Source organism: Dendrobium catenatum, unplaced genomic scaffold (genome assembly GCF_001605985.2).
Source record: "Dendrobium catenatum unplaced genomic scaffold, ASM160598v2 fragScaff_scaffold_880, whole genome shotgun sequence".
Classification (NCBI taxonomy): domain Eukaryota; kingdom Viridiplantae; phylum Streptophyta; class Magnoliopsida; order Asparagales; family Orchidaceae; genus Dendrobium; species Dendrobium catenatum.
The window spans coordinates 283,066-310,420 of NW_021319342.1; the positions used below are offsets into that span (position 1 = coordinate 283,066).

Here is a 27,355-nt window from a genome sequence, read left to right on the forward strand (position 1 = left end):
GGTCAACCCGACACGATCCGACTGTAAGCTTTCGTAGTTTACGGCTAAGGCCGGAAACCGCGAAACGACGGATGGCAGGTTGGCTGCGAGGGTAGAGGCGACATAGGCTGCGGCAACGAACGACCGACAGAGGCTGTGACAGTGGTGGTTGCTTAATGCAGACGACCGACGGTGAACGGAGAACGATGAAAGACAAATGGACTAGAGCCTGGAGGATGGCCGACGGTGAATGAAGCCTGGAGGACGGCCGAACTTTTAATGACGGGAGCCTCGAGGACGGCTGATGTGACTGATGTGCTTGACGACGCGACTCAGCAACTGATGAAGTGTGCTGTCGACATCTAGGTTCTAACGCGACTTGACGATAGAACAAGACTTGAGACGATTTTCGAGTCAATTCCAGTTTTGCTGGTTGACCTGGACCCAACCTATTTTTTCAAATTGGTCGAATTCTGGAATCCAAACCCGATTCGTTTTGGGTCTAGGTTGACCCTAACCCGGGATTTTCAGGTCATATCAAATATTGACACCCCTATACATAACACATAATTTTAAAGCATATTTTTTATAAATGAGCATTTTAATAATTTTTATTATAATTGTGAGTGCACAGCCCTCGAAATTAAGGAATAAGCAGAACAAAAAAAATGAAAACCCCATTTCTTAGAAAGCAGAAAAAAAAATCCGATTTCAAAGAAAATCAATTCCGAATTCTACCGATTTATTATTTAAAAACCAATTTTTTAATTCAATTTAACCACCGACAAATCAATTTTTCGGTTAAATTTGAAACGGGAAAATATTAAATAAAATAATAAATACTTTTATTCGATAAAATAATTAATATTCAATATAAATTATTATTAAATTTATGCATCAAATATTGAAATTTTAATATATGATTATATGATTCTTTAGTAATTTGTCCCCCTTAATATATTTTTAGTTTTTTTTTAAAATAATTTTTAGGCAATTGCCCCCCTTAAAAAATTTAAAATACTATAATCTTTAGGCAATTGCTTCAGTATAATTAAATATATTGTGTAGATGTGTTATTGTTAGGAAATAATGAACCAAATACAAAGAGAAATAATAAATTAATTTAAGTATACTTTTATTTTGTTATCACTTTTTAATTATTAAAATTTCTATAGGCATTTTTTTTGAAAAATAAAACAAATAATTTTAAGTATAATTTAAATATTTCCAGTTAAAGGTTTGAAACAGGAATTAAAGCAACCGACTTAAAAATTAATTTTTTTTTAAATTTATAGCAGCTGAAACCAGAACAAAGAAAGCGGATTTCCGTTTTCGGGTTTGAAAATCCGGAATTTCATTCATAATTATAATAAAATTCTTATTTATAAAAATATGCATAATTTTTACAGGTCATGAGTTTTTAAAAATTAATAAATTATTGATAGAATATTAGCCCTAATTTTTTATGGAGAAACGAAGAGAGCCCTAGTTTATGATCAATTCCACGGGCGAGAGAACCTGACGCCGGTGGCGAGCAAGCCCTGGCTTAAGAAGCTTCGCCGCTAGCTGCCTCAATCCCGCACGCGAGAGGATCTGATGCCATCCACTTTGCATTGCTTGCCAACATCGGAACTCCACCACCTTATCACCCGCCCCCCAACTCCGACTGAATTCAGGTTTCGTTTGTCCTGCTTTTTTACTGTTTTCTAAAATATTTCCTTAGTAAAAAAAATTCTAATTCAAATTTTTTTTTGTGCTAAAAAATTATTTTATAGAGGAGTAAGACAACTGCCCAAACAAAATTAAGTAAGAAAACTGCCCCAAATAAAGCTAAGTGTTGGTCTACGATTTTTTTTTTATGATTGTACTGTAACTGTATGATGTTCTATCATGAATGCAATTGTTGATGTTCACATAAGCTAATTAAATAGCATTGATATTGGAGGAATGGTTGTCTGCAGGACATTTTTTATAGCTTGGATTTATGTTCTCCAAAGAAATTAAATTTAAGGAGCAGTAAAAAAAGTTGTCCCAAACAAAGCTGTAGTATTGATTGTTCACCTTTTTTCGGGGGAATAATTGATTGTTCACTAAGCACATTACTAAATTAATTTGTTACTAGTGATATGCGAATTCTAAATTTCTTTTGCATCAAATCATATTAAGAATGTGATATTTAGGATCTATTTTGGGTGGCGGCAGCTTTTTAACCAAGTGATGTATATATGATTTTGAATGCCATTTTGAGGAGAGAAGCTGGTACTCATCCAGTTCACAAAGATTTAGAGAGTTAACAGATTATATTATGTTTAATTATACAAGAGAGTTAACAAATTTACCTCTAGGTACTAAATCTATAGGATGCACATTGATATTCAAGAAAGGAACAAACTATAATTGATATATTTAAAGCTTCACTAATGGAAAAAGGATAAACTCAAAAGAATGATTTAAATTATTTTTATACATAGGCTTTGTTTTGAACGGCTTTCTTACTGCTTCTTAACGTGGCTTTTTAGTACTAATAAATTGCTTTAAGAAGCAGCAAAAAGCCCGTTCCAAATGAAACCTTAGTTTGTAGTTGTTAGAGTTATCTCCATAAGTTTTAATATCATCCTAGCTTCAATTTATGCAATAAATATGAAGATAACATTTCTGAATGATGATTTAAAAGAATATATTTAAATGATGCCACTATAATATTTTATCATAAAATGAGAACAAAGTATGAAAATATATTAATCTCTTATATGGGCTCAAACAATATCCAAAATAATGGCAGAAAAAATTTTATGATACCTACTCGAATTCAGCAACTGCGAGATGATTTTATTGTAATCAATGAAGTTTCAAGAAGATATCTTGCTGATGCTGATCAGGCAAGTATTTGTGCTGTAACTCCCTTTTCATTTTTGACCATTCAGTTATCTTTCTTTGACCTTCACGATCCCGTCACTGTTTCAAATTTTCCCACCATAGAGACGCACTTTTCTTTCGCTTAATGGCCACTAATTTGACAATACGATTAGGTTGCACTTCTTTAAATTCAATGACTCTCTGAACTGTGTAGCTAATTCAAGAATTCCTCGGGGTCCAACCGCTCATCAAACTGGGGCAAGTCCACTTTGATTCCCCTATCATCCCAAGCACCTCGTCGAAATCTAACCTGATGGCATCGCTCCACTTCTTTCTCACTTGAAGAATCTTGATGGAAAAGGTTGATGTCTTCCTCAACTTATTGCCTTCCTACTGCTTGTCTTTTTTCAAACCGAGCTAATCAATGTTGTAGTTGCTAAATTTTCCTTTGCATATTTGCAATCACTAATTCTTGCATTGGTCCTTGCTGGTTCCTGCGAGGCAGCATCTTGCAAGCTTTGATACCAAATGACACCGGACATAGGTGTCGAGTTGCAGAAGGAGACGAGGATCGAACGAGATACAAGTGTTGGAATCACAACTCAAAAATAACACCCAAGAACAAGGTTCTTAGACAGGTAACACCACCTGAGGGTATCAGGATACAAAATACCCAAAAAAATAGAAATTGAAATCTTTATTATCTTATTCTCCCCTTTATTACAAAGTTTAGTTGCTTATATAGACAAATTACTACATACAAGGTCACACACTCAGCTACAAAATAATAGAGAAGATGTGGTTTTGGTTAGCTAAACCGATTCGGATAGATTCACCCAGTGTCAGTTCCTTTCTTAGAGGCCCTATATTAATTAAGTGGCTCAACTCTAATCTAAACTATATTTGACCCTAGCCCAACTTTAATGTGACTTAATCGTGTTTATCCTAATTGGACCTAATCAAACTCATTAGATGAAACAAACCCTAATCTAATTAGAATTGACCTCATCTTGACTCAATATGGCCATATGTGGTAAACAAAATCATATCTCTTACATTATGAATGAACTTTAGATGTCTTAAAGATATAAGGACCTTGTGATGCGGACATCGGTACGAAGATTTGACGCATCTATCACAAGAGGCGTCGCAAATCGACGGCTATCATTTAAACCTTCTATTATGATTTATTTTTCTGAATTTTAGTTCTACATTAATGTATTTCCTGTTTTACCCCTAGGATAGTTTGTTTGAGTGTTATGGTCCAAGGGGCAATTTTATAATTTCGAATTTTCTCATATTGGGGCCTATAAATAAGGGCCTTAAGCTATTGTAATGGAGGGTTATTGATAATGAAAAGTTTTATGTTCTTGTTGATCTCTTAGTGAGTTCATGAGAGGAGAAGCCCGAGGAGGGTAACTTGCACTACCCGTCAATCTTTGGAAGAGTCCGAGGTTCGCGGTTCTTACGATCTCTTTGTGAGTTCGTTATTTATCTCTATCTTTCTCGTATATTCTTGTTCATCTCCTTCCTCCCCTCTTCATCCACCCAGTATTCCCCCTAGCTCCACCTCCTCAACCCACGGTCGACACTCCACCCAACCCCTCATACCGTCGGCCCAAGCTCTACCCGTCGGCCACCTTCCACCTCCTTCTCCCCATTGAAATCCTTGCCTAATTTGGGTAATTTAATCTTTGGACAGATTTTCGAAATTCAAATCCAACAATTTGAATTTGAAATCTTTCCTAATTTGTCATTCTATTTTTGGAAAGTTCTTAAATCAATTTTTTTGAATTTCAAATTCAATTGGATTTATTTAATTACTTTCCTAATCCTAAATTTACAGTTATGCAAGCATGACACCTCATTCCCACATTCCCTCTTGCCCATTAATGTCGCCGGCCCCCATATGAGTTAAGTTGGGATTTATTTTGTCATTACTAAATAAACTCAATTGGGAAATAATGCAAATTATTTATGTTGCTCTTTGGCCGAATTATCCAAGAATTAACCCTATTTATTTCTTTCCTATTCCATGTGGCTGAGTTTAGGAAATCTTGCCAATTAAACTCAAGCCGTTTTCTAAGCCAATTCTCCTAGTGGTCACGTCCACTTCTATTCACTTATTTCAATTTCCTTAATTGGTTTTAATTCCAATAATCTAACCACAATTCAGCCACCTCCTTAAGCTAACGTCAATTCTGTCCATTTATTCTCAGCCTCCTGATTTGGAAGTAATTCCAAAATCTGGCCAATTCATCCGTCTCCTCCTTAATTGCTGTGGCTTGGTATTATTTCGAATTTCCATAAGAAACCAATCCGCCGAACCTGATTGCGGCTACCAGTTTTCCCGTTGGAATTAAATCCTAAATTTTTCATCAAAGTATTTGAGGAAATAATTCAAATTCCCTCAAATAATTTGCTGTCCAGTTAATTCCTATAGGCAGAATTTTTCTCAGCTTGTCTTTTCTCCATCAACCCTGAAATTTCCCAAGGCCTCACCTAGGCTTGCTGTCAGATTTTTGGAGAAGAGACTGTTCGGGCCCCACAAATCCCATCTAATTTCTCTAGCTAGCCGAAAATTAATTCCCTCCTCCCGTGAAGCATTCCTTCTACTTGGAACCTGAGAATTTTCTCAGGTTTTGGAACAAAAACCTGAAGAAAATTTTCAGATTTTGTGAGCTAGGATAAATCCAGATTTCTTTCAGTTTTTGCAAGGAACAATTTTAGATTTTGGAGAGGAGATCCTCTCCATAGCAAAGCTTTGCGTTTTCGTTCTACATCACCTTGCGAGTTTGATATAGATTGGATTTGACCAAGATCAAATCTAGATTGAACCTACCCTAATCTTAGTAAGTTATTAAGCCCAATTGGAGCCTTATTAAGTTATTAAGCACAATTTACTTGACTCAAACTAATTTGTCTTTTTCCTCATCTCCTTTTGAGCTTATTGACTTAATGGGACATTTATATTCCCTAGGTTAAGACCATGGACCTTAACAATACCTAAGTTGAACCAATAATTAACCCATTTAATCCTATTTGTGAACCAATGGATGACCCAGACATCCCTAAGGCCTCCCTTTGACCCGCGGGCATTTGCTAGTTATATGGATTACCTAAGTTAACTAATTACTAGTTCAATTGAGCATAATATGGACTCATCCACTCAATTAGCTTGAGCTATTTTAACTAAAACCATAAAATGGTTACGATTACAAGATAGGTGAGTATAAATACCTCTAAAAGGTTGCTAGGCTACTTGGGTCTAGGCGATTTGGTAGGTAGCCCAAGTGGAACCAAATTGACCTATTAGGGCTCTTTGGATTAAATTGCTTTATTCAAGTTGACTAACCGCTTAGGCTATCACGTCCTAGAATCAAATTTGAAAGAATTATCTATTTTGAAAAAACCAAAGATACTAAAAACATTTGGTAACTAAAACATATGAATTTTTGAATGTCTGTTTGAACTAGAGCGCTTTACCGCTATACTTCAGAGCGCTACGACACTTGCTTAAGAGCACAACAGTGACAAAAATCACCTCCATGTTGTTTGCATGTATGTTCTATAGTAATTCTAGATTTCGTTAATAGCATTATAATGCTAGTGGTGGCGCTAAGGCACATGCTATATATATATATATATTGTTCCCTTCCCTCCCTCCACTTAGCGGTGTCGTACTCGGGAAGAATCCGAAGGAGCAAGAAGAGAGGATAGAGGAAAGAGAACGAGATATTCGATACTTTGTCATCCATCATTTTTATTAGGGAAATTATTTTACTCATAGTAAATAACTATCATCATACTTCTATTTTTAATGATTTTGATTTCTACAAATTTTCTCTCCTAAATTTATTAAAAATGTATTATCTTATGATTTTATAAACTTTTATCACGTAAATCTTGATATATTATATATTTGATAATTCTGAATAATATTATATGATTTTATTACATTTTCATTTGTTAGAAACATGTATATAAATATTTCTGTGCAAAGAGTACGAAAAATATATATTGAAAATGAGTTGAAGTGATATATTGTTATTAGATATGATAATAGTGGAATGTAATATATGCTGAAATAATTGATAGGATTGATATGTACTTGAATGTGATATTGATCTAACTAAAAATATATTCTCATTAATATTAGATATATGAAATGATAACCCACGTGATAACCTCAAGATTCACCGATTCACTGATGAGAGTCATAAAGAGTTGGAGACTGATTGATAGTTATAAGGAGTCGAGAATACTGATCCATGTGATTCAATGGGAGTTATAAAGAGTACATTGATTGGGAGTCATAAGGAGCAACTCATCAAGAGTCATAAGAATAGAAGCAAGATCAAGATACCCTCAATTAAATATTTGATACAAAGATACTGATTATTGATACTGATATTAATTACTAAATATTGATATTGATTACTGAATACGAATAATGATTATTGTTTATTGATACTATACAGATACTGATAGCGAGGCACTGATTTATTTTACTGATTATTGTTACGAAGTACGAATATTGATCCTACTGTTATAATTGATGGACTGATGTAAAGGATTGAATCATAAAGACATAATAATTGATTGATCGAGAGAATAAGATAGGATGTGTAACATAAATGATGAATTGACACAAGTGATCGGTATCGATATAATGTATTAATTTATAGATTTCCTTATATGATTATAAGCATATTATTTTTCTTTTTCCCTTGCATTAATTTTAGTAGTAAGGTTTTAGTTAGTAGCTTGGCTTTCATGCTTATTACATGATTTTACATGATTTCAGATAAAGGTAAGAAGCCTGCAGCTTGAAACTAGGCAATGATATTAGTGTAGTTTTATTTTAATTTCTTTGATTTATGTATTCTTTTGTAGTCAATGGCGGATATTGTACATATTGTTTTGAACTCTGGATATAAAATATAACTATTGACTACATAAATATGAATTATATTTGTTGGTATTTCATTAATGCAATTAATCAGCTTTGGATATTAAATTGATCTGGTTGTGAATGAATATTAGTTGTTAATGAGAATTGAAAAATATAGAAAAAGAATAAAAATGAAAATTTTCCATTTTAGATTCTAGAGCATGACATAGGCTCATCACCTATCTCATATATAATGTCCCTAAGAGACCTTGGTGCCCATTGGACTTATCATGGATCCAAGCAGAGCTTGGGTTAGCCTAATTTAATTAATTGAGTTAATTTGGCTTAGTTGGCAAAATTGGCTTAAACCTAGCCTTTTTAATGTTGCTTAACCCCTCTTTTCTTGGCCCATCAGCTAACCTAGACCTGTCAATATTGGACCCGACCCGAACCCGACCAGGAATTTTCGGGTTTGGGTTGACCCGAACCCAAAGCGGATCAGGTTCGGGTCCGGAAAACCGACCCGTTTGCAAAAATGGGTCTGGTTTGGGTTGACCCGACGGGTTGCCGGGTCAACCCGAAAATCCATTTATTTTAAAAAAATTTCGAATTTCCCTGCCCCTGCTCGCTGCCCGCTGCCCCGCGCTACAGCGATGCTGCCCGCCAGCCCCGCTCGCTGCCCCATGCGCACCTGCCCACTGCCCCGCTGCCCCATGCGTCGCGTCGTGAGTTGCATCCCGAGGACGGCGTTGCCGCACTCGCACCAGCAGTCCACTCCAGCGCGTCGTGCACCCGCATGTCGCCGCACCCACACCCGCACTGGCGTCGGCGCGTCGCATCGTGAGTTGCGTCCCGAGGACAGGATCGCGTCGCCGGCTGCTTTCGCCGGCGTCGGGTTTGCTTCGCCGGCTGCAGGCATTGTATTTGCGGGTCGGGTCAGGTTGACCCGAAGCGGGTCGGGGTCGGGTCCAGAAAATCGACCCGTTTTGAAAAACGGGTCGGGTCGACCCGAACCCGAATAGTGCCGGGTCAGTTTGGGTTCGACCCGAACCCGACCCGTAACCCGAAATTGATAGGTCTAAGCTAACCTTGACCCCTTTATATCAGACTGACTAAAGATAGGTTAGTTTTAGAAATTTTTTTTATTTGGCTAAATATTATTAGAATCTTAAACATCCAAGGCATCTTAAGCTCCTTTAGTTCCTAATCTATTCTAATGAATCTTTCCTTTATTCCTAAGCATTAGCTCAAAGCTTTTTAGCTTGATTACAATTGGAATTAGCATAAGGCAAACCCTTGGAACCTCTCCATGATGCTAAAACCAGTGAGAGGGTATTTTTAGAATGATAGAGCTAATTACAAGAAGAGGGAGATCCTCAATCATAGGAGAGTTTATCCTTAAATTTGTAATTATGCGAGGAGACTTCTAGAGTGTTCTCAACCCCTTGCAGCCAATATTCTGAGCCATCAGAGCAAAAGGGAAAATGTGAAGCCCACTTTAAAACTACAAAATCGAGCCACCTTAAGCTCTAATTTCATTTATTCTAGCTACACCTTAGTGAGTTGAGTAGATTCAGAGTATTTGAAACTAGGAGGAAGCCGTCAACCTAATCCTTGACCTCGACCAAGCTTGATAGAGCTATTTTTGGGATATCATTAACAAATCTTATCTCTTTCTCTCCCTTTCATTTTTTTTGTTAATGGCATTGCGCATGTCACATTTGTGTGTTATGTTACCACTTGCATGATGTCGCTTCATTTGAGTGCAATGCTGTTGTGTTTCTACTCAGTGCACTCTACCATAGAGTGTTCAATTATGATAAATGTTTATTGACTGGAGATTCAGTCGATTGGTCTCAGTTCTATGAAGCGTAACTTTGTTATGCCACCTATGAGATAGGTTTTGAATTTTGAGTTAAGAAATGCTAGTGCTTTAATTTGTGTGTGATTATGCTAATATAGTCTCCTTTTACCACTTAATTCTGATTATCCTATCACAGCTACATACTACATGATATATAAAGAAATTGTGGAATATCTATTGTTTGATTGTTTTGTGGATATCAACCTTCATTGAACTGTCTAAATTAAAATTATATACCATGTTCATTGCGTTGAAATTTTTTTTTTAAGTGAGAGTCACTTTTAAGGTATTTTAAATCCTTCAAAATTTAATGATACACTCATTCTAATTGTGGGCTCCGAAAATTCGGCCTCCCCGCCCAACTGTGTTTTCTTTTTTCGGGGGGGGGGAGTTTTAACGGAATTAATTTCCGGGGTAAATTTTGGTAAGGCAGATGGGTTTGTAGATAAGACACTACCTAGAGATTTCGTCCTAATTTTGCTAGGACTTTATGATCTGAGTTCTGGTTTCCTATAGGCGCAAGCCCCTATAATTAATTACCACTCCCACTAACAAAAGAGAACTTTCGATAAAGGCTAGTCATTAATCAAATACGTGTTATCTGGCATATAGTAGCAGCATGGGCATAGGTATTAGAAGTTTGAAGGGTTGGAAGATTTGATATTTAAAATTAGAAATTTCACCATCTCACACTTAAAGCGGATGGTGGAGGAATAGATGATGGACCCGATCAAGATCCCATGGTTCTGTCGCCCCAGGCCATCGTGGTCCATGGTCTACTTAGCTAGAGGAGGTAGTCGACCCAACCTGACAGAAGGATCTGAGGAGTTTTAACGAAATTAAGTTTCTGGGTAAATTTTGGGAAGGCAGATGGGTTTGTAAATAAGACACTACCTAGAGATTTCACCCTAATTTTTCTAGGACTTTATGATCTGAATTCTGGTTTTTTATAGGCGCAAGCCCCTATAATTAATTACCACTCCCACTAACAAAAGAGAACTTTCGATTAAGGCTAGTTATTAATCAAATACGTATAAATACGTGTTATCTGGCATATAGTAGCAGTATGAGCATAGGTATTAGAAGTTTGAAGGGTTGGAAGATTTGATATTTAAAATTAAAAATTTCGTCATCTCACACTTAAAGCGGATGGTGGAGGAATAGATGATGGACCCGATCAAGATCCAATGGTTCCGTCGTCCCAGGCCGTCGTGGTCCATGGTCTACTTAGTTAGAGGAGGTAGTCGACCCAACCTGACAAAAGGATCCGGGGAGTTTTAACGGAATTAAGTTTCGGGGTAAATTTTGGGAAGGCAGATGGGTTTGTAGATAAGACACTACCTAGAGATTTCGCCCTAATTTTGCTAGGACTTTATGATCTGAGTTCTGGTTTCCTATAGGCGCAAGACCCTATAATTAATTACCACTCCCACTAACAAAAGAGAACTTTCGATTAAGGCTAGTCATTAATCAAATATGTATAAATACGTGTTATCTGGCATATAGTAGCAGCATGGGCATAGGTATTAGAAGTTTGAAGGGTTGGAAGATTTGATATTTAAAATTAGAAATTTCACCATCTCACACTTAAAGCAGATGGTGGAGGAATAGATGATGGACCCGATCAAGATCCCATGGTTCCGTCGTCCCAGGCCATCGTGGTCCATGGTCTACTTAGTTAGAGGAGGTAGTCGATCCAACCTAACAGAAGGATCCTTATCGGCAGCCATGGGTTGCTTCGTCAAAGGGGACCTTGTAGACCTGGGGTGAATGCTTATCTGAGGGGACGAATTTGAATCCACCTTAGCTTACAGAGGGCTTTGTGCCCTATCAATATCATATTGATTCATATCTTAAGGATTTAATGTCATTAAGGAATGTATTGGCTCTGGCCGGTATTTCGTTATATCATTTGGCGGCAAAACCACTCGGTTCAGAGAGCCCTGTGTGAGACCCTTAACTTTTTAAGTTATTTTTGGAATTTGATGAGGTTCGTTCAGTACGAACTTTATTTAGTACGAACTGAGTTCGTCCGGGATGAACAATTAGAATGGTAACTTCGTCTGTACGAATCGTCGAGACGAATTGAACGAGTTCAGAACAGAGCCGATCGTCCAGCGACTAAGTTAATTATCGTCCATACGATTCGCGAACAGAGGAGATTGTCCCTGTACGAAAATTAATTATCGTCTGTACGATTGTTGTCTGAATGCGGTACAAAGCCGATTATCCCGGGATGAATGGAAAGTATTGTCCCGTACGATCGAAACTATCTCTTCAGTTATTTAAATCTGTCCTTTTGATTGGCTTAGAGAGAAAACGAGAAGGATAGAGAAAGATGAGAAAGAGGAAGAAACCGGGTTTTGGGCGATTTCGGTCCGTTTTCATTCATCGACGTAGTTGAGAAAGTTGTTCAACTCGAGGTAAGATACATTATGTCTATCTCAAATTTCAAATGTGAAAGTTTTTTACGAATTTTCTGACTAAAATTTTATATCCATTAGCGGAAAATAGGGATAACTTTGCACCGGTTAAACTTTTACCGCATAACTTTTTATACGTCATAGAGACTATAATTCTTCACATTCTGAATATTTTTTGAAAATTTTCCACCGGGTATTCTGAAATCTGAGGGGTTTTTATTGAATAAAAAATTATCGGAATGTTGAAAAATAGTGCTACAGTACAATGAAAGTCTTAAAATGTTGTTTTAGACGTTCCCTGGTAATTTGATAATTTTATAAAACTGTTCATTTTTTCCTAATTGATTTTTCTGTTGTCTGTCGTTGTACAATATGTGATATTTTGACACATGCTTAATTACTTTGAAAAAGTTATAATGTGATGATTGATGTGCTCATGTGATAAATGTTAATGTGCTCATTGATTAAATGATATCTCTTAAGAGTTATAAGGGGTTAGAATCCTTTTAGATTCTATATGTGTCAGAAAATTTCTAGAAGATATAAGGGGCCAAAATCCTTCGAGATTCTGTCTGAGTCTGGAAAATCTTAATAACTCTTTATATCTGATATGTTCTAGTGTTGTAAGCACAAAAGAGTCATAAGGGGCCAGAATTCTTTGAGATTTTATTTGTATCAGGGAATAAAGGAAGGCATAAGGGGCCAGAATTTTTTGAGATTCTATTTTGGCCCGAAAAATCTAATTTGAATAATTCTGCATATCTGATATATTCTGATGCTGTAAGCACAAAAGGAGTCATAAGGGGCTAAAATCCGTTGAGATTCTGTTTGGGTCCGAAAATTTTGATATGAATAACTCTGTGATATAAATTTTCATTTACTCAATTATTATGTACTGTTATTATGTCATCTGCTCTGTACGAATATCTGAATTCTGAATAGTTTTCTGAATTCTGTACGATTATCTATTATTTAATTCATCTGTTATGTACGAATATTTGAATTATGAATAGTTATTTGAATTCTGTACGATTATCTGTTATTTAATTCTTTTGTTCTATACGAATATCTGAATTCTGAATAGTTATCTGAATTATGTACGGTTATCTGAATCATAGAACATGTACTATGTATTTCTGTTATATGATTTTCGGTTCAGTGAGTTATTTTAAACTGTAATTAACTGTTTTTAAATCTTCAATAACATGATTGAATTAAAAGAGTATTTGAGAATTTAGATTGGCTAGTGTGACTTGCTGAGCTGTTAGCTCACTATGATTTTATTCATGATTTTCAGGATCTGGTAAAGAGAAAGATGTTATGGACTAGTTGTTTAGGATCTGATATGAAGTTATAGATATTTTGTTATTTTTATTTTTATACAGTCATGGCTAGTTTACTTTTCAGTTCTGTAATATTTGTCTATAGCCATGTACTGTAATGTATATGATGATTTTGATGAATAAAAGAAATTTTAGTGATGAGTTTTTCAAGTATTTGGATGTTTTAATAGCTATGTCGTTCATCATTATTTAAATGAATATTGACAGAAAATCTGAAAACAATTCCAAAACTAGATCTTAGGGTTTATCTGTCACGGCTCAGCACGATAAGACATGTCCTAGTCGGGTTGGGTTGTGACACCCCGAGTCATAACCGTCTATCCTGCAGTGCCATTCGTCAAAATCGTCAGTTAGAGGTCACATATCACATCCTTATTGGCAGGAGACTGTTTGAGAATGGATCATAGTGATATTTTTTACTAGGCATTAGCTCTGTGTGAGATGAAGTAGTTTTCTAATTTGTCTACTTCGGCAAACTATTGCGGATGGTGGATAGATTTTTTCTTTGAGTGATTGATGGTTGAATTTCAATTTTAAATATTCTGGACTTGGATGATTTTTTGGGGTTTGGATTTTCGGGTATTTGAAGTGGCATTTTGAATATTTAATTCATCATCGGGGTGTATGGAGTCATTTCCATTTGTGGATTAAAACTTGTCGACTCCGTCGAGCCATCGATAGAGGATCGGGTTTCATAGGCTTCATGCATTTATTTGGGAATTGTCTTTGTTATTGGCCTTAAAGACCTAAAATGAATGTATTAAAACAAATATACCGGCCACTGCAACTGTGTATTTGTCTGATGGTTCGAATCTTGTCGACTTCTATTGATTCGTATAAAAGGATCGGATTCAAACTTGAATTCACTTATTGACCCACACAATATCTCTAGACGCCACGTGTGTACCAATAACTCACTCGCTAGGGCCCATGCGGGTGTTTGGAGGCATTTCATAATTATTTATTAAACATGTCGACTCCTATTTATCTGCTTAGGAGGATTGTGTTTCATAAGCTTTATGCCTTTGTTAGTGAATTTTATTGATTATAGCTTTGAAGGCCTAATATGAATGTATTAAAATAAATACACCGGTCGCAACAACCGTGTATTTGTTTGATGGTTTGAATCCTGTCGACTCCTATTGATCCACATAGAAGGATCGGGTTCAAACTTGAATTCACTTATTAACCCACGCAGCATCCCTAGATGTTAAGTGTGTACCAATAACACGCTTGTCGGGGCCCACACGGGTTGTATAATTATGCTTGTCCTCTTTTTAGTGTACCTATGTGTATCAAATTACGGTGTATGTGCAGGGGTAATTTTAAATATTTGGCAAATGTATTACGAGTCTCCTATAATAGCTTGTAAAAGCATGTGTTCGTCATAGTCCTTCTATATTTTCCCGTGGATGGTGTGTTAGATGCACGACCGTCTTTCATCAAGAAGCTTGCGAACCTCAATAATCTTATCCAACTCAATGTCCAAGATCTGGTTGAACTGAGATTCGCTCAATCCATAATGATTTGATTTGACTTTCTATTTCCATAACTTGTATAGGAATTAATAGATTACTTTTTTATTATTCCATCATCGTTATTGGCTTAAATAAAGAATCAATCATTTCAACCTTGAATGACTGCGTCCTTACTGTTGCCCTATACTTTGAAGTTGGTGATTACTGCCTTGAAAATAACTCTTTTCAAGATTTACAGTGTAGTAGATCCCTACAAGATGTAACATCCGTAATCAAATAATTGACCTTCAAAATGAATAGAGGTATTTGAGCGTACTTGTCATCTTCAGTGTTCGTGGATGTCAGAACTGTTTTTTCACTATGTATCAGGCCAAGGAAGAAATTTTGGAACACCAGGATTCGAATTTGTTCAAACATCTCTTCCATTCTAACAGAAAGAAGCGTACCCTTCTCATGGGAGGATTCTGTCCGAGCAGGTACTTTTACTCAGTTGAACACAAGGTTTAAAATTGCGTAAATAAGTCTCGAGGCAGTTTTCGTCCGTGAGGCGTGGCGTAAGCCTCGAAGCGGTGTGAGGCGTAAGCCTCACGGACGCAGAATTGCGTAAATGAGAATTTAAGAGTTTTAGTAGGTAAATAATAGCAAGTTTCTATCATACAATAAAAACATATAAATGATATGTGAAATTAGTGGAAAGTAAAAAAATAGATGCAATAAAATCATATCCCAAAGTACAAAATCACAAAATATTAGTCTATCAAAACTCCCAAAGTACAATTAAGAAAGAACATATAAAATCTAATCATATCCCATCACTAAATGGGTCTTCAAGAGAATCTTCTGCTCCAATTATATCTATGAATGTCATATCTTCATCATCTTCATTGTGACTCACTTTTCTCTTCCTTGTTCAATAAGAATGATTATTATCATGCAATGTTTAAAATTGCGTATTCGGGTATTGATGCATTTTTCATTCGTGAGGAGAGGCGTAAGCCTCAAAATCAAAAGATTGCGTAAACATAAAATGATAATTTTTTTATATACTAATGAGTGAATAATATAAAACATAAAAAAGCATAAGATAAGAAGTGAAATCAAAATATTCCAATAATAAGACAACATGAAATATAGTTCAACTCAAAATTCTATCTTTCCCAAATCTCAATATTCTTTTCTTTAAAATATAATTTCAATTTCCAAAAATAAATAACAATGATATATCACATAAAAACTCATAAGTCATCAGCACTGTCATCACTAAGGGGTTCTTCATTTGAATCATCATTATGATGAACTGCTTTCTCCCCTTCCTCCTCTCCTATAGAGTCCAATGTCGGGCATTTACTTCAAGGTTTATGTAAGTTTTAATATATATAGCGTGAGGCGTAAGCCTCATGCCAGTGAGGCGAGGCGGGCCTCAACCAAGTTGCGGCGCAAGCCTCATAAAAAAAAACTCGAGGCGTAAGCATCGAGGCGTTTTTTACTGGAATTGAGCAAAGGCGAGCCTCAAGGCGAGCCTCATATTGCGCAATTTTAAACCATGGTTGAACAACATCGGTAGAGGTGGTACCATAGCACTATTAGTGTGCGTGATATATTGTGTCGAAATGTCAAACTTCAAAGATCATTTGTATTTTCAAGGACCATAGATATCATAGATGTTTTCTCTTAGACAAAAGGCAAGGAAGAAACTTTGGAACACCAGAAAGTTTAGTTCGAATTTGTTCAAACATCTATTCCATTCTAACAGGAGGTGCCCTTTTCCATATATCGAGTTGTCTTCATACCCAACGTACTTGCAGCATCTCAATCACCGCTGTTGTATGTGATATCTATACTTGTGCCCACAAGGATTCGTTGTACTTACAATATACCCACTGTTGTTATCCACAAGTGCGTTGTATCATCCGTCGTTGCTCATAAAGAATGATTATGTTCACTACAATCTCCCGGACATATTTGTTGAAGAGCCTATTGTACTTACATCACATCCACCTTTCACCAATCTCAAGTGGTATGATGATTATATATATTTGCAAGGATGGGTCTTCCACTATTGATTGCTGGTGTTGCCATCTCAATCTACAGACAAACTTATAAGGATTATTGTAGGAGTCCATTGTATCTATCAACATCATTTGTTGTGTATCATATATTTAGGTATAGATGATTATCCTCATTTGTAGTCACTCATTTTGATAATCATTTATCATCCGTATTCCTTGGAGTCTTTTTTCATCAATTGCCAATGTCACCCTCTCAATCTACAGGGTAGCTGTTGTTTGCGTGGTGGGTCTTTGATTTCTACATGTGGGTAGTACTCGTGCACTGCAATTGTCTGTTATTGCTTAAAAGTATAGTGCATTGACTTTGTAGGGATAGTTGTAGGAGTCTGTTGCATTCATAAGTATAATCCACTATTTATTTTGTCTCATGTATTCATAGGTTTTGATAATTAAGGTTTGTTTTTAATTGTTCAGATATTGTGAATGGATTACTGTTCATTGTTTGTATGCATCGAGATCCTGTTTGCCACGAGTCCCCTGCTATTTGCTTGTATTTGTTTGAATGCATTAGATTGTTATTTGGCACTTGAATTTAGATCTTGATTGCGCATTTTAGGACTTAGGTTCCACTTCTTGTAGTTCAGTTCATGTCCAAGTCCTCTATTGTACGTACAAGTCCTCTGAACATTTAGTTCAAATTCTATACATTCATGTCTAAGTACGGGTCCTCTTTATTGTTACCCAAGTGAGGTCTTCTTATTGTTCAAGCTTTATGTACTTCAGTAAAAATTTCGACAACACCCTGACATATCCTCTGTTTGGGGGATATGTAGGGGAGCTGGGCATTCTCACCACGCTACTCGAGCATGTATGGTAGGTGTCCTTAGATACCACGGCCGTACATCTTTTCATCCCACCACGCTACAAGAGCATGTATGGGGTCTTCAACAGTACCCATACGAGAACACCAATGAGTTCCCCACCATGCTATAAGAACGTGTATAGAGCTTACCCGTCTCGCCGCATGCGTCTCACCGGGCTACCTCCTTCCGTGCTACGAGAGTGCGTATAGGTGGTTCTCCGATCCGCCGCAAACGTCGAAAATGGGATTTTAGAACATTATACCTTGCATGGCAATGCCGACAGTGTTGATGTCGAGGTCGATGACTGTCCCCACCACGGTACAATAGCATGTATAGGGCTTCCTCGCATCGTCACACTTGTTGCATTGGATTCCCCTAGCATTTTAAATCCCTTGGCCTGGCGGATTTACGGGATTTGGCCGAGCGGATTTACGGGATTTGGCCGAAGAAGCGCTCGAAGGGAAGAAAGATACCTTCACATAGACCTGTCAATATTGGACCCGACCCGAAAACCCGACCCGAACCCGACCCGAAAATTTCGGGTTTGGGTTGACCCGAACCCGAAGCGGGTCGGGTTCGAGTCTGAAAAACCGACCCGTTTGCAAAACCGGGTCGAGTTCGGGTTGACCCGGAAACCCGAAAATAACCCGAATTGACCCTAAAACCCGACCGCCTGCCCGGCTGCCCAGGTCTCGTAGCGTCGCGTCGCGTCCCCAGGCATGCATTTCGTCGTGTTTGGCGTCACCGCGTCAGCCCATCTGCCGTCTGCCGTCGCACCACCCGTCCGGCGTCCACCCCGCTGTCTACCTTGAGAGCATGAGCTCTCGTTGTTACTTTTGATCAAAATGTAATGACTTCCGATCCCACAGGTAAGGGAACGTCGCCGGAGGAAGAAGAGAAGTGCACGAAAGGACGAAAGTTACCTTCACTGCCCGCGAGCTCCTGTGGTTGCTTCCGATCGAATGTCGTTAACTTCGGAATCGACAGGAAAGGAACTTTGACGAAGGAGGTCGACGTAGCAAGAGAGGTCGGCCTTCGCTGCAGATAAGCTCCTGTTGTCGCCCTTGCTTCCGATTCAGCAGAAGAGCGGCGGGAGGTGTGCGGGAGGAAGGAAGAACAGAGGTAGTGGAAGAAGGTTTCGAATGGGAGAATGATCGGAGAAAGGGGATGCGATTCCTGGAGTTCGGTCGTGTGCCTCCCACCAAGCCGAAGGCTTTCTTTCGCTTTCCTTTTAATAACCGAGAGCAAACGACGGGCCTAGGATGACGATAGTGGGTAACACGACATCGACGTGTGTAGGATGTCCAGAGATGGATACGCGGGATTTTGTCTGCAGAGAGCAGAGTCAAGCAGGTACAAGTGTTTTTTTTTATATTGTACGCAGGTCAACACTAATTCATGTTAAATATAGAAAAAAAAATAAAATAAAAAATAAAAGCTTTATTTCACACTTACAATTCAATCACCAGACAGCCTGAAAAGGTTCTTCACGATCTAGACTTATTCAAATAATTTTAAATTTGTCGAACTTACAGAAAGGGACTGAGCAATTTCACAATCTGGATAGGGTTTCCACCCGTTAGACTGTGTGCCAGTTGAGCTCTTGCGATTCTCTCTTTTGTGTTGCATAATGGCCATCTGGATTTCTCTTCTCAGGTCCCCCTTCAAGTGATACCACGAAGGCCTCATGGTTTTAATGTCTGCAACCTTTATTCTGGCACATTAACTTCACTAATGAAAGGATTTATAAGTTGTTCACTGAAGCGGTGTTCCGCTGGCAATTCAACCAATACTCTGCCACAAGCTTGGAAAAGTTAGAGTTTTTTATATCCATCAAGTTTGACGGTTTGTCATACTCCACAATTTTCCCTGTCAATGATGCACACCATGAAGTTAGTCATAATTGTTGATAACTTAATTCATTTAATATTGTTCTAGTTTACTTTTTATTAAGAAAGGAGAGGTAGAAAGAAAGATTGATTGATCATGTTTTTATTTCTTTGGCCATTGCAACCATCAAATGGCGTGTTCTAGTTTCTTCTTCATAAATCCTTTTTTTTTTTGGTAAAAGATGGCTTATTTTTCATTTGCTTTTTATGAATGTGGAATGACAATATGCTTGAAAAAAAAATCTAAAATTTCCATCTGAAACAATAAGAAAGCACTTCCAAGTTAGTGCTTGATTCCTAGCTTTGATTTAGGATGCGTAAAAATGTTTGAAATGTTGCTTATATTTCTTACCATAGGAGAGCACCATAACCATGTCACTATCTATTACTGTTGGAACTCTGTGAGCTATTGTTATCACTGTACAGCTGGAGAACTCCTTCCTGATAACCTTTTGGAGTATGGCATCCGTGGCTGAATCAATAGATGCAGTTGCTTCATCCAGAACTAAAATTTTGTTTTTACGAAGGACAACTCTGCCGAGACAGAAGAGCTGGCGCTGCCCAATGCTCCAATTTTCACCATCATCGCTCACTTTAAAAACCAAGATACTGTGAGTTTTATCAATTTTAAATGTGATTTAAATTAACTTATATTGAAGTCCGACAGTTTGAACCAACCTGTTGAATCAAGAAGGGCCGGAAGTTTACTTATAGTAGACTTAAGCTGGCACTTTTCTAAAGCCTGAAATTATTGAACAGACCAAGAAAAAAAACGTAAATTTAAGTATTAGAGTAGCAAAGTGGTCAAAATGAAAATAATATGTAAATTGCTAAAAGAGAAGTGAGAGAGCCCAATGACTGGAGTTCACTTGTTGTGTGGTCTATATATGCTGAACTAGTTGTAAATCCTCTAATTTACCATATTGATCATTTCAAATGAGATGCAACAAATTACTTCTAAACACAGACGAAGGTCTTCCCTCCATATTGTTTAACAAAGGTCATTGATTTGCACTCACCTCCCATATCTCAAGATCAGTGTGCATTCCAAGAGGATCCAAGTTGCTTCTGACACTGCCCCTAAAGAGGGTAGGCTCTTGAGGAATTATGCTGAGCTTCATTCGCAGATCTTTTAGACCCATGGAGCAAATGTCCAGATTGTCAATAAGGATGGTTCCACTAGAAGGCTCCACCAATCGAAATAGAGCACTTATAAGAGTTGTTTTCCCGCTTCCTGTTCTTCCAACCACACCCACTTTATATCCTTCCTTCATAGTGCAAGTGATGCCTTTAAGAACAAAGGGAGCAGTTGGGCGATATTTTATCTGCAAGCATATGAGAGAAGTTAATTGTGAGAAGGTGGTATTATGATGACTAGGCAATAACAACACTTAAAAAACCAGATAAATACTTTCTCAATCCTCACCTTAAGATCTTGCAAATCAATCCTTCCTTGCTGTGGCCATGATGGTGATGGCCTGTTCTCATAAATGATAGCTGGTGGTTCTGAAGGAATATGCATGAATTGTTTGATTCTCTCCACGGAAATGACATAATTTTCGATATTGGAGTAACACCGAGTTGCAAACACTTGAGCTGAAGATAGTGTAAGAGCATAGGAAATGCAAAGACCGGAGAACCCTGTGCCATTTTTGAGTTAATTAGCTTTCTCTTGGGAAGAAAAAGGCATCGTTATTAGGGGAAAGAAAAGAAGTAACACGATTTACTATCAATTAACCTGGGGCAATGGCTCCCTGAGGAAGTAAAACAAGGAATATAGTAGAGGTAAGTACTGTCAAACATTGAAGTGCTTCTACTCTCAAAAGCACCCATTCCATGGCAGCAACAGTGTGGAAAAATAGTTTTGCATCTGTATCAATAAGTTTTAAATTTGTATGGAAGAACCTTTCGACTACCCCAAAAGCTCTAATCGTGACAACTCCAAGCAAAGATTCTCCAGCATAATTCATGACGGGTGCTTTTGTCGTCCCATTGATCCTCACCAATTCCCTTGCTGATGCTAGATAATAATTCTTCAAGATTCGGCAATGATCAATGATACAATCGGCATTAGATATATTGTTTAGTTTCGTGCATCATCTCTAATTGTTTAAGTAAATATAAAAATGTTAAAGACAGTCTGGAATTGAGATTCACCTGAACCCAAATCGTAATGATTATTGCTGGAATAGCTACAACCAGAACTTGCCAAGTCACTGTTGCTATTATCACTGTTATTGTCACAACATCAATTGCACCTACCAGCACAAATGAAATAGAATACGGTATATCAAAGTCGACGATACTCAAATCTGAAGATGCCTGCATAGATGATTGATGATTTTATTAGTCATTGAATCTGAAGATCTGAGATGACTAATCATTACTTGCTTAGCATGCATGTCTAATTTGACAGCAAGAAATATTTGTTGGTGTATTCTAACATCAAGTATGTGTGATGATGAGAAAACTAACCCGAGTTAAGATCCTTCCTAATGGGGTAGAATCAAAAAATGTCATGGGAGCCTTGAACACTGAATCCATGAAGCTAGAAAAAAATTCTTTGGATGCTTTCAGTCCAAGATGTGCTATTAACACGCTTCTAGCACATAAGAAGATACAGCCTACGAGGGAAATTGCTGAAAAAACTCCAACTAACATGCCATCACTTTTATGACGAATCTGGATGGCTGCAGCCAACCAATAATTTGATAGACCCTGAAGAAAAATAAAAAATGATTGAAAGATGATCATTAAAGCAAGTAGAAATGATCCCTTTGAAATCTGGATGTAATCTTTGTATGGCTTCCAACCAGCATTCCCTATCTCCATTTCCTCATCTTCTGTAAGCTGCACTGCTGATATACTAGTGACTGTGATCTCTCCTTCGCTGTTGTGTTTCGTAGGCTGCAACCTGTTTAATTGTAGGTGATCTGCTGCTATAGTTGTTTTTCTGTTTTCATTATCTGTAGAATTTATTGTTGTAATTGAAGACTGATGTGCTGTAACTAGCTGCTCAAATGCTGTTCCTGACTTTAGAAGTTCTTCATATCTTCCTGTTTGTATAATTGTTCCTTCTTCCATAACCTAGAGAAAGAAGCCAAAATTATCAGATCTACTTTGTTAAGATAGTTTAGTTTGTGAAAGAACTCTGCTTACCAGGATCCTGTCCGTTTGAGGAAGAAATTCTACTTGATGAGTTACTAGAATGACAGTCTTCTTTTCTAGGGCAGTCATGACACAATCCTGCAATTTATGCCAATGAAATCCCAATTCGTATCAATGAGTAAGATCTTTCATGAACTACTTTATACATTACAGTGAAAAAAAGCTTGCAACATTCTGCCAACTTACTCATATAAAGAAAAATGAATGTATGAAGTTATAATGTCAAGCATCAATAAATTATGTTTTTTTGTTTCCATCAGTTTTTCTTAAATTATCGTCGTAGCTAGGGGTGTCAAAGCAACCGCGGGCAGCGGTCACGACTCACTGACGCAGACGGCTGGCCTGACGGCTGACGCGATGGCATGCCTTACCGGGTCAAAAACGGGTTGATTGTGGGTTTCCGTGTCAACCCGAACCCGACCCGGTTCGGGTTCGGGTTGACCCGAACCCGAAATTTTCGGGTCGGGTTTTCGTGTCGTCTCAAATATTGACAGCCCTACTCGTAGCAACACTTTTTCATATATAGAAGAAATCTGAATAAGCCTAATAGACACGAGCTGATGGAACCTATTCAACTCAAGAAGTCTTGGGTATTAGGAGTTATTTTTCAATGTTAATAATGTTCTTTCTTTTATGTAATTCTAGTAAGAAGCAGGTCAAACTAAACTCGTAGGCTTTGTTATTCACAGGCCTATTCAGATTTTGTCCAGCCAATCCCATTATGTTCGCTTGGCTACTTTACAAAGCCAATAGATTACAAGTACCTAAATTTTATTATTTCACATCCATCTAGGTACATCTTCCCACTGATGTCTATCTCAACTAAGCCTTTTTGAGTTTTTGTTACTTACATGAAAGAGGATTGATGCTGTATGTGCATCAACGGCACTGAAAGGGTCATCTAGTAGATAAATATCGGCATCGTAGTAGACAGCTCTAGCCAATTGAATTCGCTGTTTTTGTCCTCCACTCATGTTTAGTCCTCTTTGTCCTATCTCTGTAAGGTCTCTATGATCAAAATTCTCTATATCCTTCTCCAGTGCACAGCATCTGATAGCGTCCTGGTATGCTTTCTTGTTCATTGGCTTACCATAGAGTATGTTGTCACGCAGTGTTCCACTCTGAATCCAAGATGTTTGTGAAACATAGGCAATGGAACCATTCAAATCAACCTGAATATAGCTAAAATCTTGTTAGTGTTACCAAAGTGGTTATTTTTACCCTTAAAGATATTTATTTTCATTGGAAGGTTTAAGAACTTACCGATCCACTGATTTTAGGTATCTCCCCTAGCAGAGCATATAATAGTGATGATTTTCCAGATCCAACTGATCCACAAACAGCAATCTTTTGCCCTTTCTCTATCTGCAAGTTTATGTTCCTTAATGTAGGGGCAATTGAAGTCTGTTCCCAACTAAAGACACCATTGCTCACTTCAGCGACAAGATTCAAATTTTGTAGGGAGCTTCTCTTCTCATTTTCTTCTTTAACTTCATCCTCTTGCAGAAAATTTTCAATTCGGTCTAAGGAAACCTTCGCTTGGATCAATACAGATAGAACCTCAGGAAGCATCCTTACTGGCTCAGCCATAACTCTAAGAGTTGCTAGAACCGTGAAGATGGTACCTGCATTTAGAGGAGCACTTCTCATGATTGCTGTCCCAGCAAAAATCACTACAGAAACAACTGTGGGTGATATCCAATATAGTGCTGCTCCGCTTGACTTTGTCAACTGAGTTTTTCTCAACCATTTAAATTCAACACCTCTCAGTTTTTCAATTGTATTTCTGAAATTTTCTTCCCATGACTGTAATTTTATAATCTTCATATTGTTCAGGACTTCAGATGTAGCTCTTAGTCTCTCGTCTTGAGCAACCATGAACTGTGACTGAAAGTGCTGCAACATCTTTGCAACAGGAACGTTCATGAAGCCAAAAATAACCAAAGGAACGATACCTGGAAGGGCTCCCATCCCTACAGTTCCAAAAAGTATGGCTACTGAAAAGAGGAGTTGGAGAGGAAGGCTCCATGCCATGTGAAACCACCATGGAAAATCTCCAAGTCTATATGCATCTACAGCAATGTAGTTGACAATCTCACCTGTAGAATGTCTTAACCTTCCCTGGCTTGAAATCTTAAGCTCCTTCTGGTAAAGGGCTGCCATTAGTGCAGATCTCATCCTCATTCCATACCTTCTTGAGTCGAAGAACCAATGCCTCTGCGATAAAGATTCGACCACCTTGACTATTATCAAGCATCCTACTAAAGCCAGGCCTTTGCTTAGTTCTTTGTGCTCAAGGTTTGAGTACCACACAAATGCATATAGGATCAAAGGAGAAACTGCAATGGAGATTGATTTCAGAAGTGCATAAAAACCTACTAATAACATTTCCTTCTTGTAACATTTTGCCAATGCCAAAAGGACCAAGTTCCTCGTCCTCTTTTTACTGCTCCTGAGAAGATCCCATTCTCTGGTGAAAATATTATAAGCATGAACTGCTTCATCTTCAGCGTCCAATGACGGGATGTCTTTGAGCTCTAATGTTTTTGAATGGCCCAAACGAAGTAAGGGATTTAGCCAAGAAAAGATTAGGCGGCTAAAGAAACCAGCTCCACTAAGATTTGAACTGCCATTAACTTCTTCCAGTAAGGCCTGGGATAAACTTTCGTTTGAATGTTTACCATCAATTTTACTTTTGATGATTAGTTTCAGAGCATAGTAGAGCAGCAGCAAGTTTACAAACCATTGTATGATATCGAGTATAGGAAGGCTATGATTTTTAACAAAATCCTTGACATTAGAGGCTGTAATAAGAAGCCCAAATGATGACCACCAGATCAGATTGATGGCTTTCAACCATTTATTAGGATGAGCATTTACAGATACTGACAAAACAACCCAGATTACTCCCCTTATAGAGAGAACTAGCATTTGATCCCAGTGAATATATTTGCTTTCCTTGAACAAAATCCAGCCAGTTCTACTAAAATAAGCGACACCAATGACTATGCAGAGGATTGAAATACTAATGGAATCCCAGCTCCTTATTCTATTCTTATTGATGATATTATACTTTTTGCATGCTGATATCAGCAAAGCCAGCAAAAAAATCAGTAGAAAGAGAAGGTTAAGAACATCTATTAATAGTCTCTGCGTGCAGGAGGAACCCAAGTCAAAGCTCTCTCCTGAACACATCGAAGGGAACCATCCTGCAACTCAAATTCAAGTGAAGATTCACATTAAATGCCAGAGTAAATACAACAAGCTCAAAAAGGTGATGGTGATCAAAAACAGAATAAATTAAATGAAGAATATCAAACTTTTATTGAAACTATTATCATGAACTTATACCAGGGTAAGAAAAAGTGAAAACTGTAGAAGAGAAGGAGAAGAAACTGCCACCCTGAAAGCTCCAAAGAGCAGCCATTTTTTTTTTTCCTCTGGTGATGCCTTCCCTATTTTGCTTGCCAAGTCTAAGTTGGTCTCTTGCAGTTCCTTGCTCAAAGGCTCTTCAAAAAAGCTAGAGAAACAGCAATGGTTACAAATGAGTAAGCCAAAGATAACTCCTTGCGATTTATATTGTTCCTTTTCAGTCTTCCATTCCTTAATTTTGTCTCTTCAAGTTCACCTAATACTATGCTTCAAAGACGAGTACATTATGTGATTATGATAATTTAATTCAGATAGATGCCAAAGGAATTCTATGACTACTGTTCAAACTTGTATTTTTAATCAACTAAACACGCTATCTCAGCTTATAGCTTTACGCAAAAGCTTCCTACTATAATTTTCTCAGCTTATAGCTTTTACGCTATCTTAAAACTTTATTTATTTACTTTCATATTAAATTTTTTTAATACTAAATTATTGTATAGAAGAATAAGATCTATTAGAATATGATTTGGGAGTTGAGTTTTGATGATTAAAATTGACAGCACCTCAACAACATTATTTCATAAAACGATCTTAGGGGGATTTAGAGCTCATTTGGAATGGATGTAGCTTTTTGTAAATGTGATTATAAAGCTGCTGTAGCGAAAGTGATTTTTTCGAAAGCTATTCTAAAAAAAAGAACTTCCAAGTATAATTTTTTCTTAAATTATAAAAAATAATAGCAAAATAAAAATTATGACCGTGATATGATCAAATAGAAAATAGTAAGAAAGTCATCCTGAATGAAATCTTAATAGATTTAAAATGTGGCATATAGTAATATTTTTTTCTTGTGATGTATATCATTTACTAAGAGTCATGAGTGGACAGCTTCATGTGAAAGACATGCAAGATATTGCATAGGTTCAATAATGTTTCAATTTCTATAGCCATTGTACATAGTGATGCACACACTCATAAATTTATTTGTCTCATTCTTTCAATTATTTTGCTATCATTGCATTCATTTCTAATTGATTTCAGTTGAAAATAACCTAAAATTCATCATTATTATTATTATTATTATTATTCATTTTGATTGGTTTGAGTTGTTCAGCCAAAATTCTAGATAAAATTTTAGATGAAAATAAATAATTTTAATTGAATAAAATTTCAATAAAATTCTTAACAATAATTATCAGAATTCTATTATGACT

At 37.2% G+C, this 27,355-nt stretch overlaps 1 protein-coding gene and 1 long non-coding RNA gene across 4 annotated transcripts; one reads left to right on the top strand and one right to left on the bottom strand.

The window, feature by feature from the left end:
- Positions 1–1,409: 1,409 nt before the first annotated feature.
- Positions 1,410–26,485, top strand: LOC114580243. Of its 3 annotated transcripts, XR_003701581.1 has the most exons (4): positions 1,410–1,655; positions 19,366–19,554; positions 24,273–24,453; positions 24,603–24,744. It is a non-coding gene; the product is annotated as an uncharacterized LOC114580243 (long non-coding RNA). The 3 variants fall into 3 exon arrangements; XR_003701580.1 differs by lacking the exons at positions 19,366–19,554; positions 24,273–24,453; positions 24,603–24,744 and adding exons at positions 20,025–20,209; positions 25,927–26,473; XR_003701579.1 differs by lacking the exons at positions 19,366–19,554; positions 24,273–24,453; positions 24,603–24,744 and adding an exon at positions 25,927–26,485 and having other exon boundaries at positions 1,412–1,655.
- On the bottom strand, positions 19,432–25,995 carry LOC110112785 (ABC transporter C family member 8). The gene is made up of 11 exons (XM_020845111.2): positions 24,030–25,995; positions 23,618–23,938; positions 22,758–22,844; positions 22,074–22,685; positions 21,756–21,920; positions 21,337–21,631; positions 21,025–21,239; positions 20,618–20,923; positions 20,277–20,340; positions 19,951–20,190; positions 19,432–19,578 (listed from the first exon to the last, which is right to left on the bottom strand). Exons 1-11 carry the CDS (start codon positions 25,959–25,961, stop codon positions 19,454–19,456), a joined length of 4,362 nt encoding a protein of 1,453 aa, XP_020700770.1. The 5' UTR covers positions 25,962–25,995; the 3' UTR covers positions 19,432–19,453.
- Positions 26,486–27,355: the final 870 nt, after the last annotated feature.

Bases quoted from the DNA above. Each gene is read 5' to 3' on its own strand.
- LOC110112785 (XM_020845111.2), bottom strand. From the start codon at position 25,961: ATGTGTTCAGGAGAGAGCTTTGACTTGGGTTCCTCCTGCACGCAGAGA. The intron at 21,921-22,073 runs GTTAGTTTTCTC...TCATCTATGCAG, and splicing joins TAGGAAGGATCTTAACTCGG to GCATCTTCAGATTTGAGTAT. The intron at 20,191-20,276 runs GTTGGTTCAAAC...TGGTTTTTAAAG, and splicing joins GGCCCTTCTTGATTCAACAG to TGAGCGATGATGGTGAAAAT.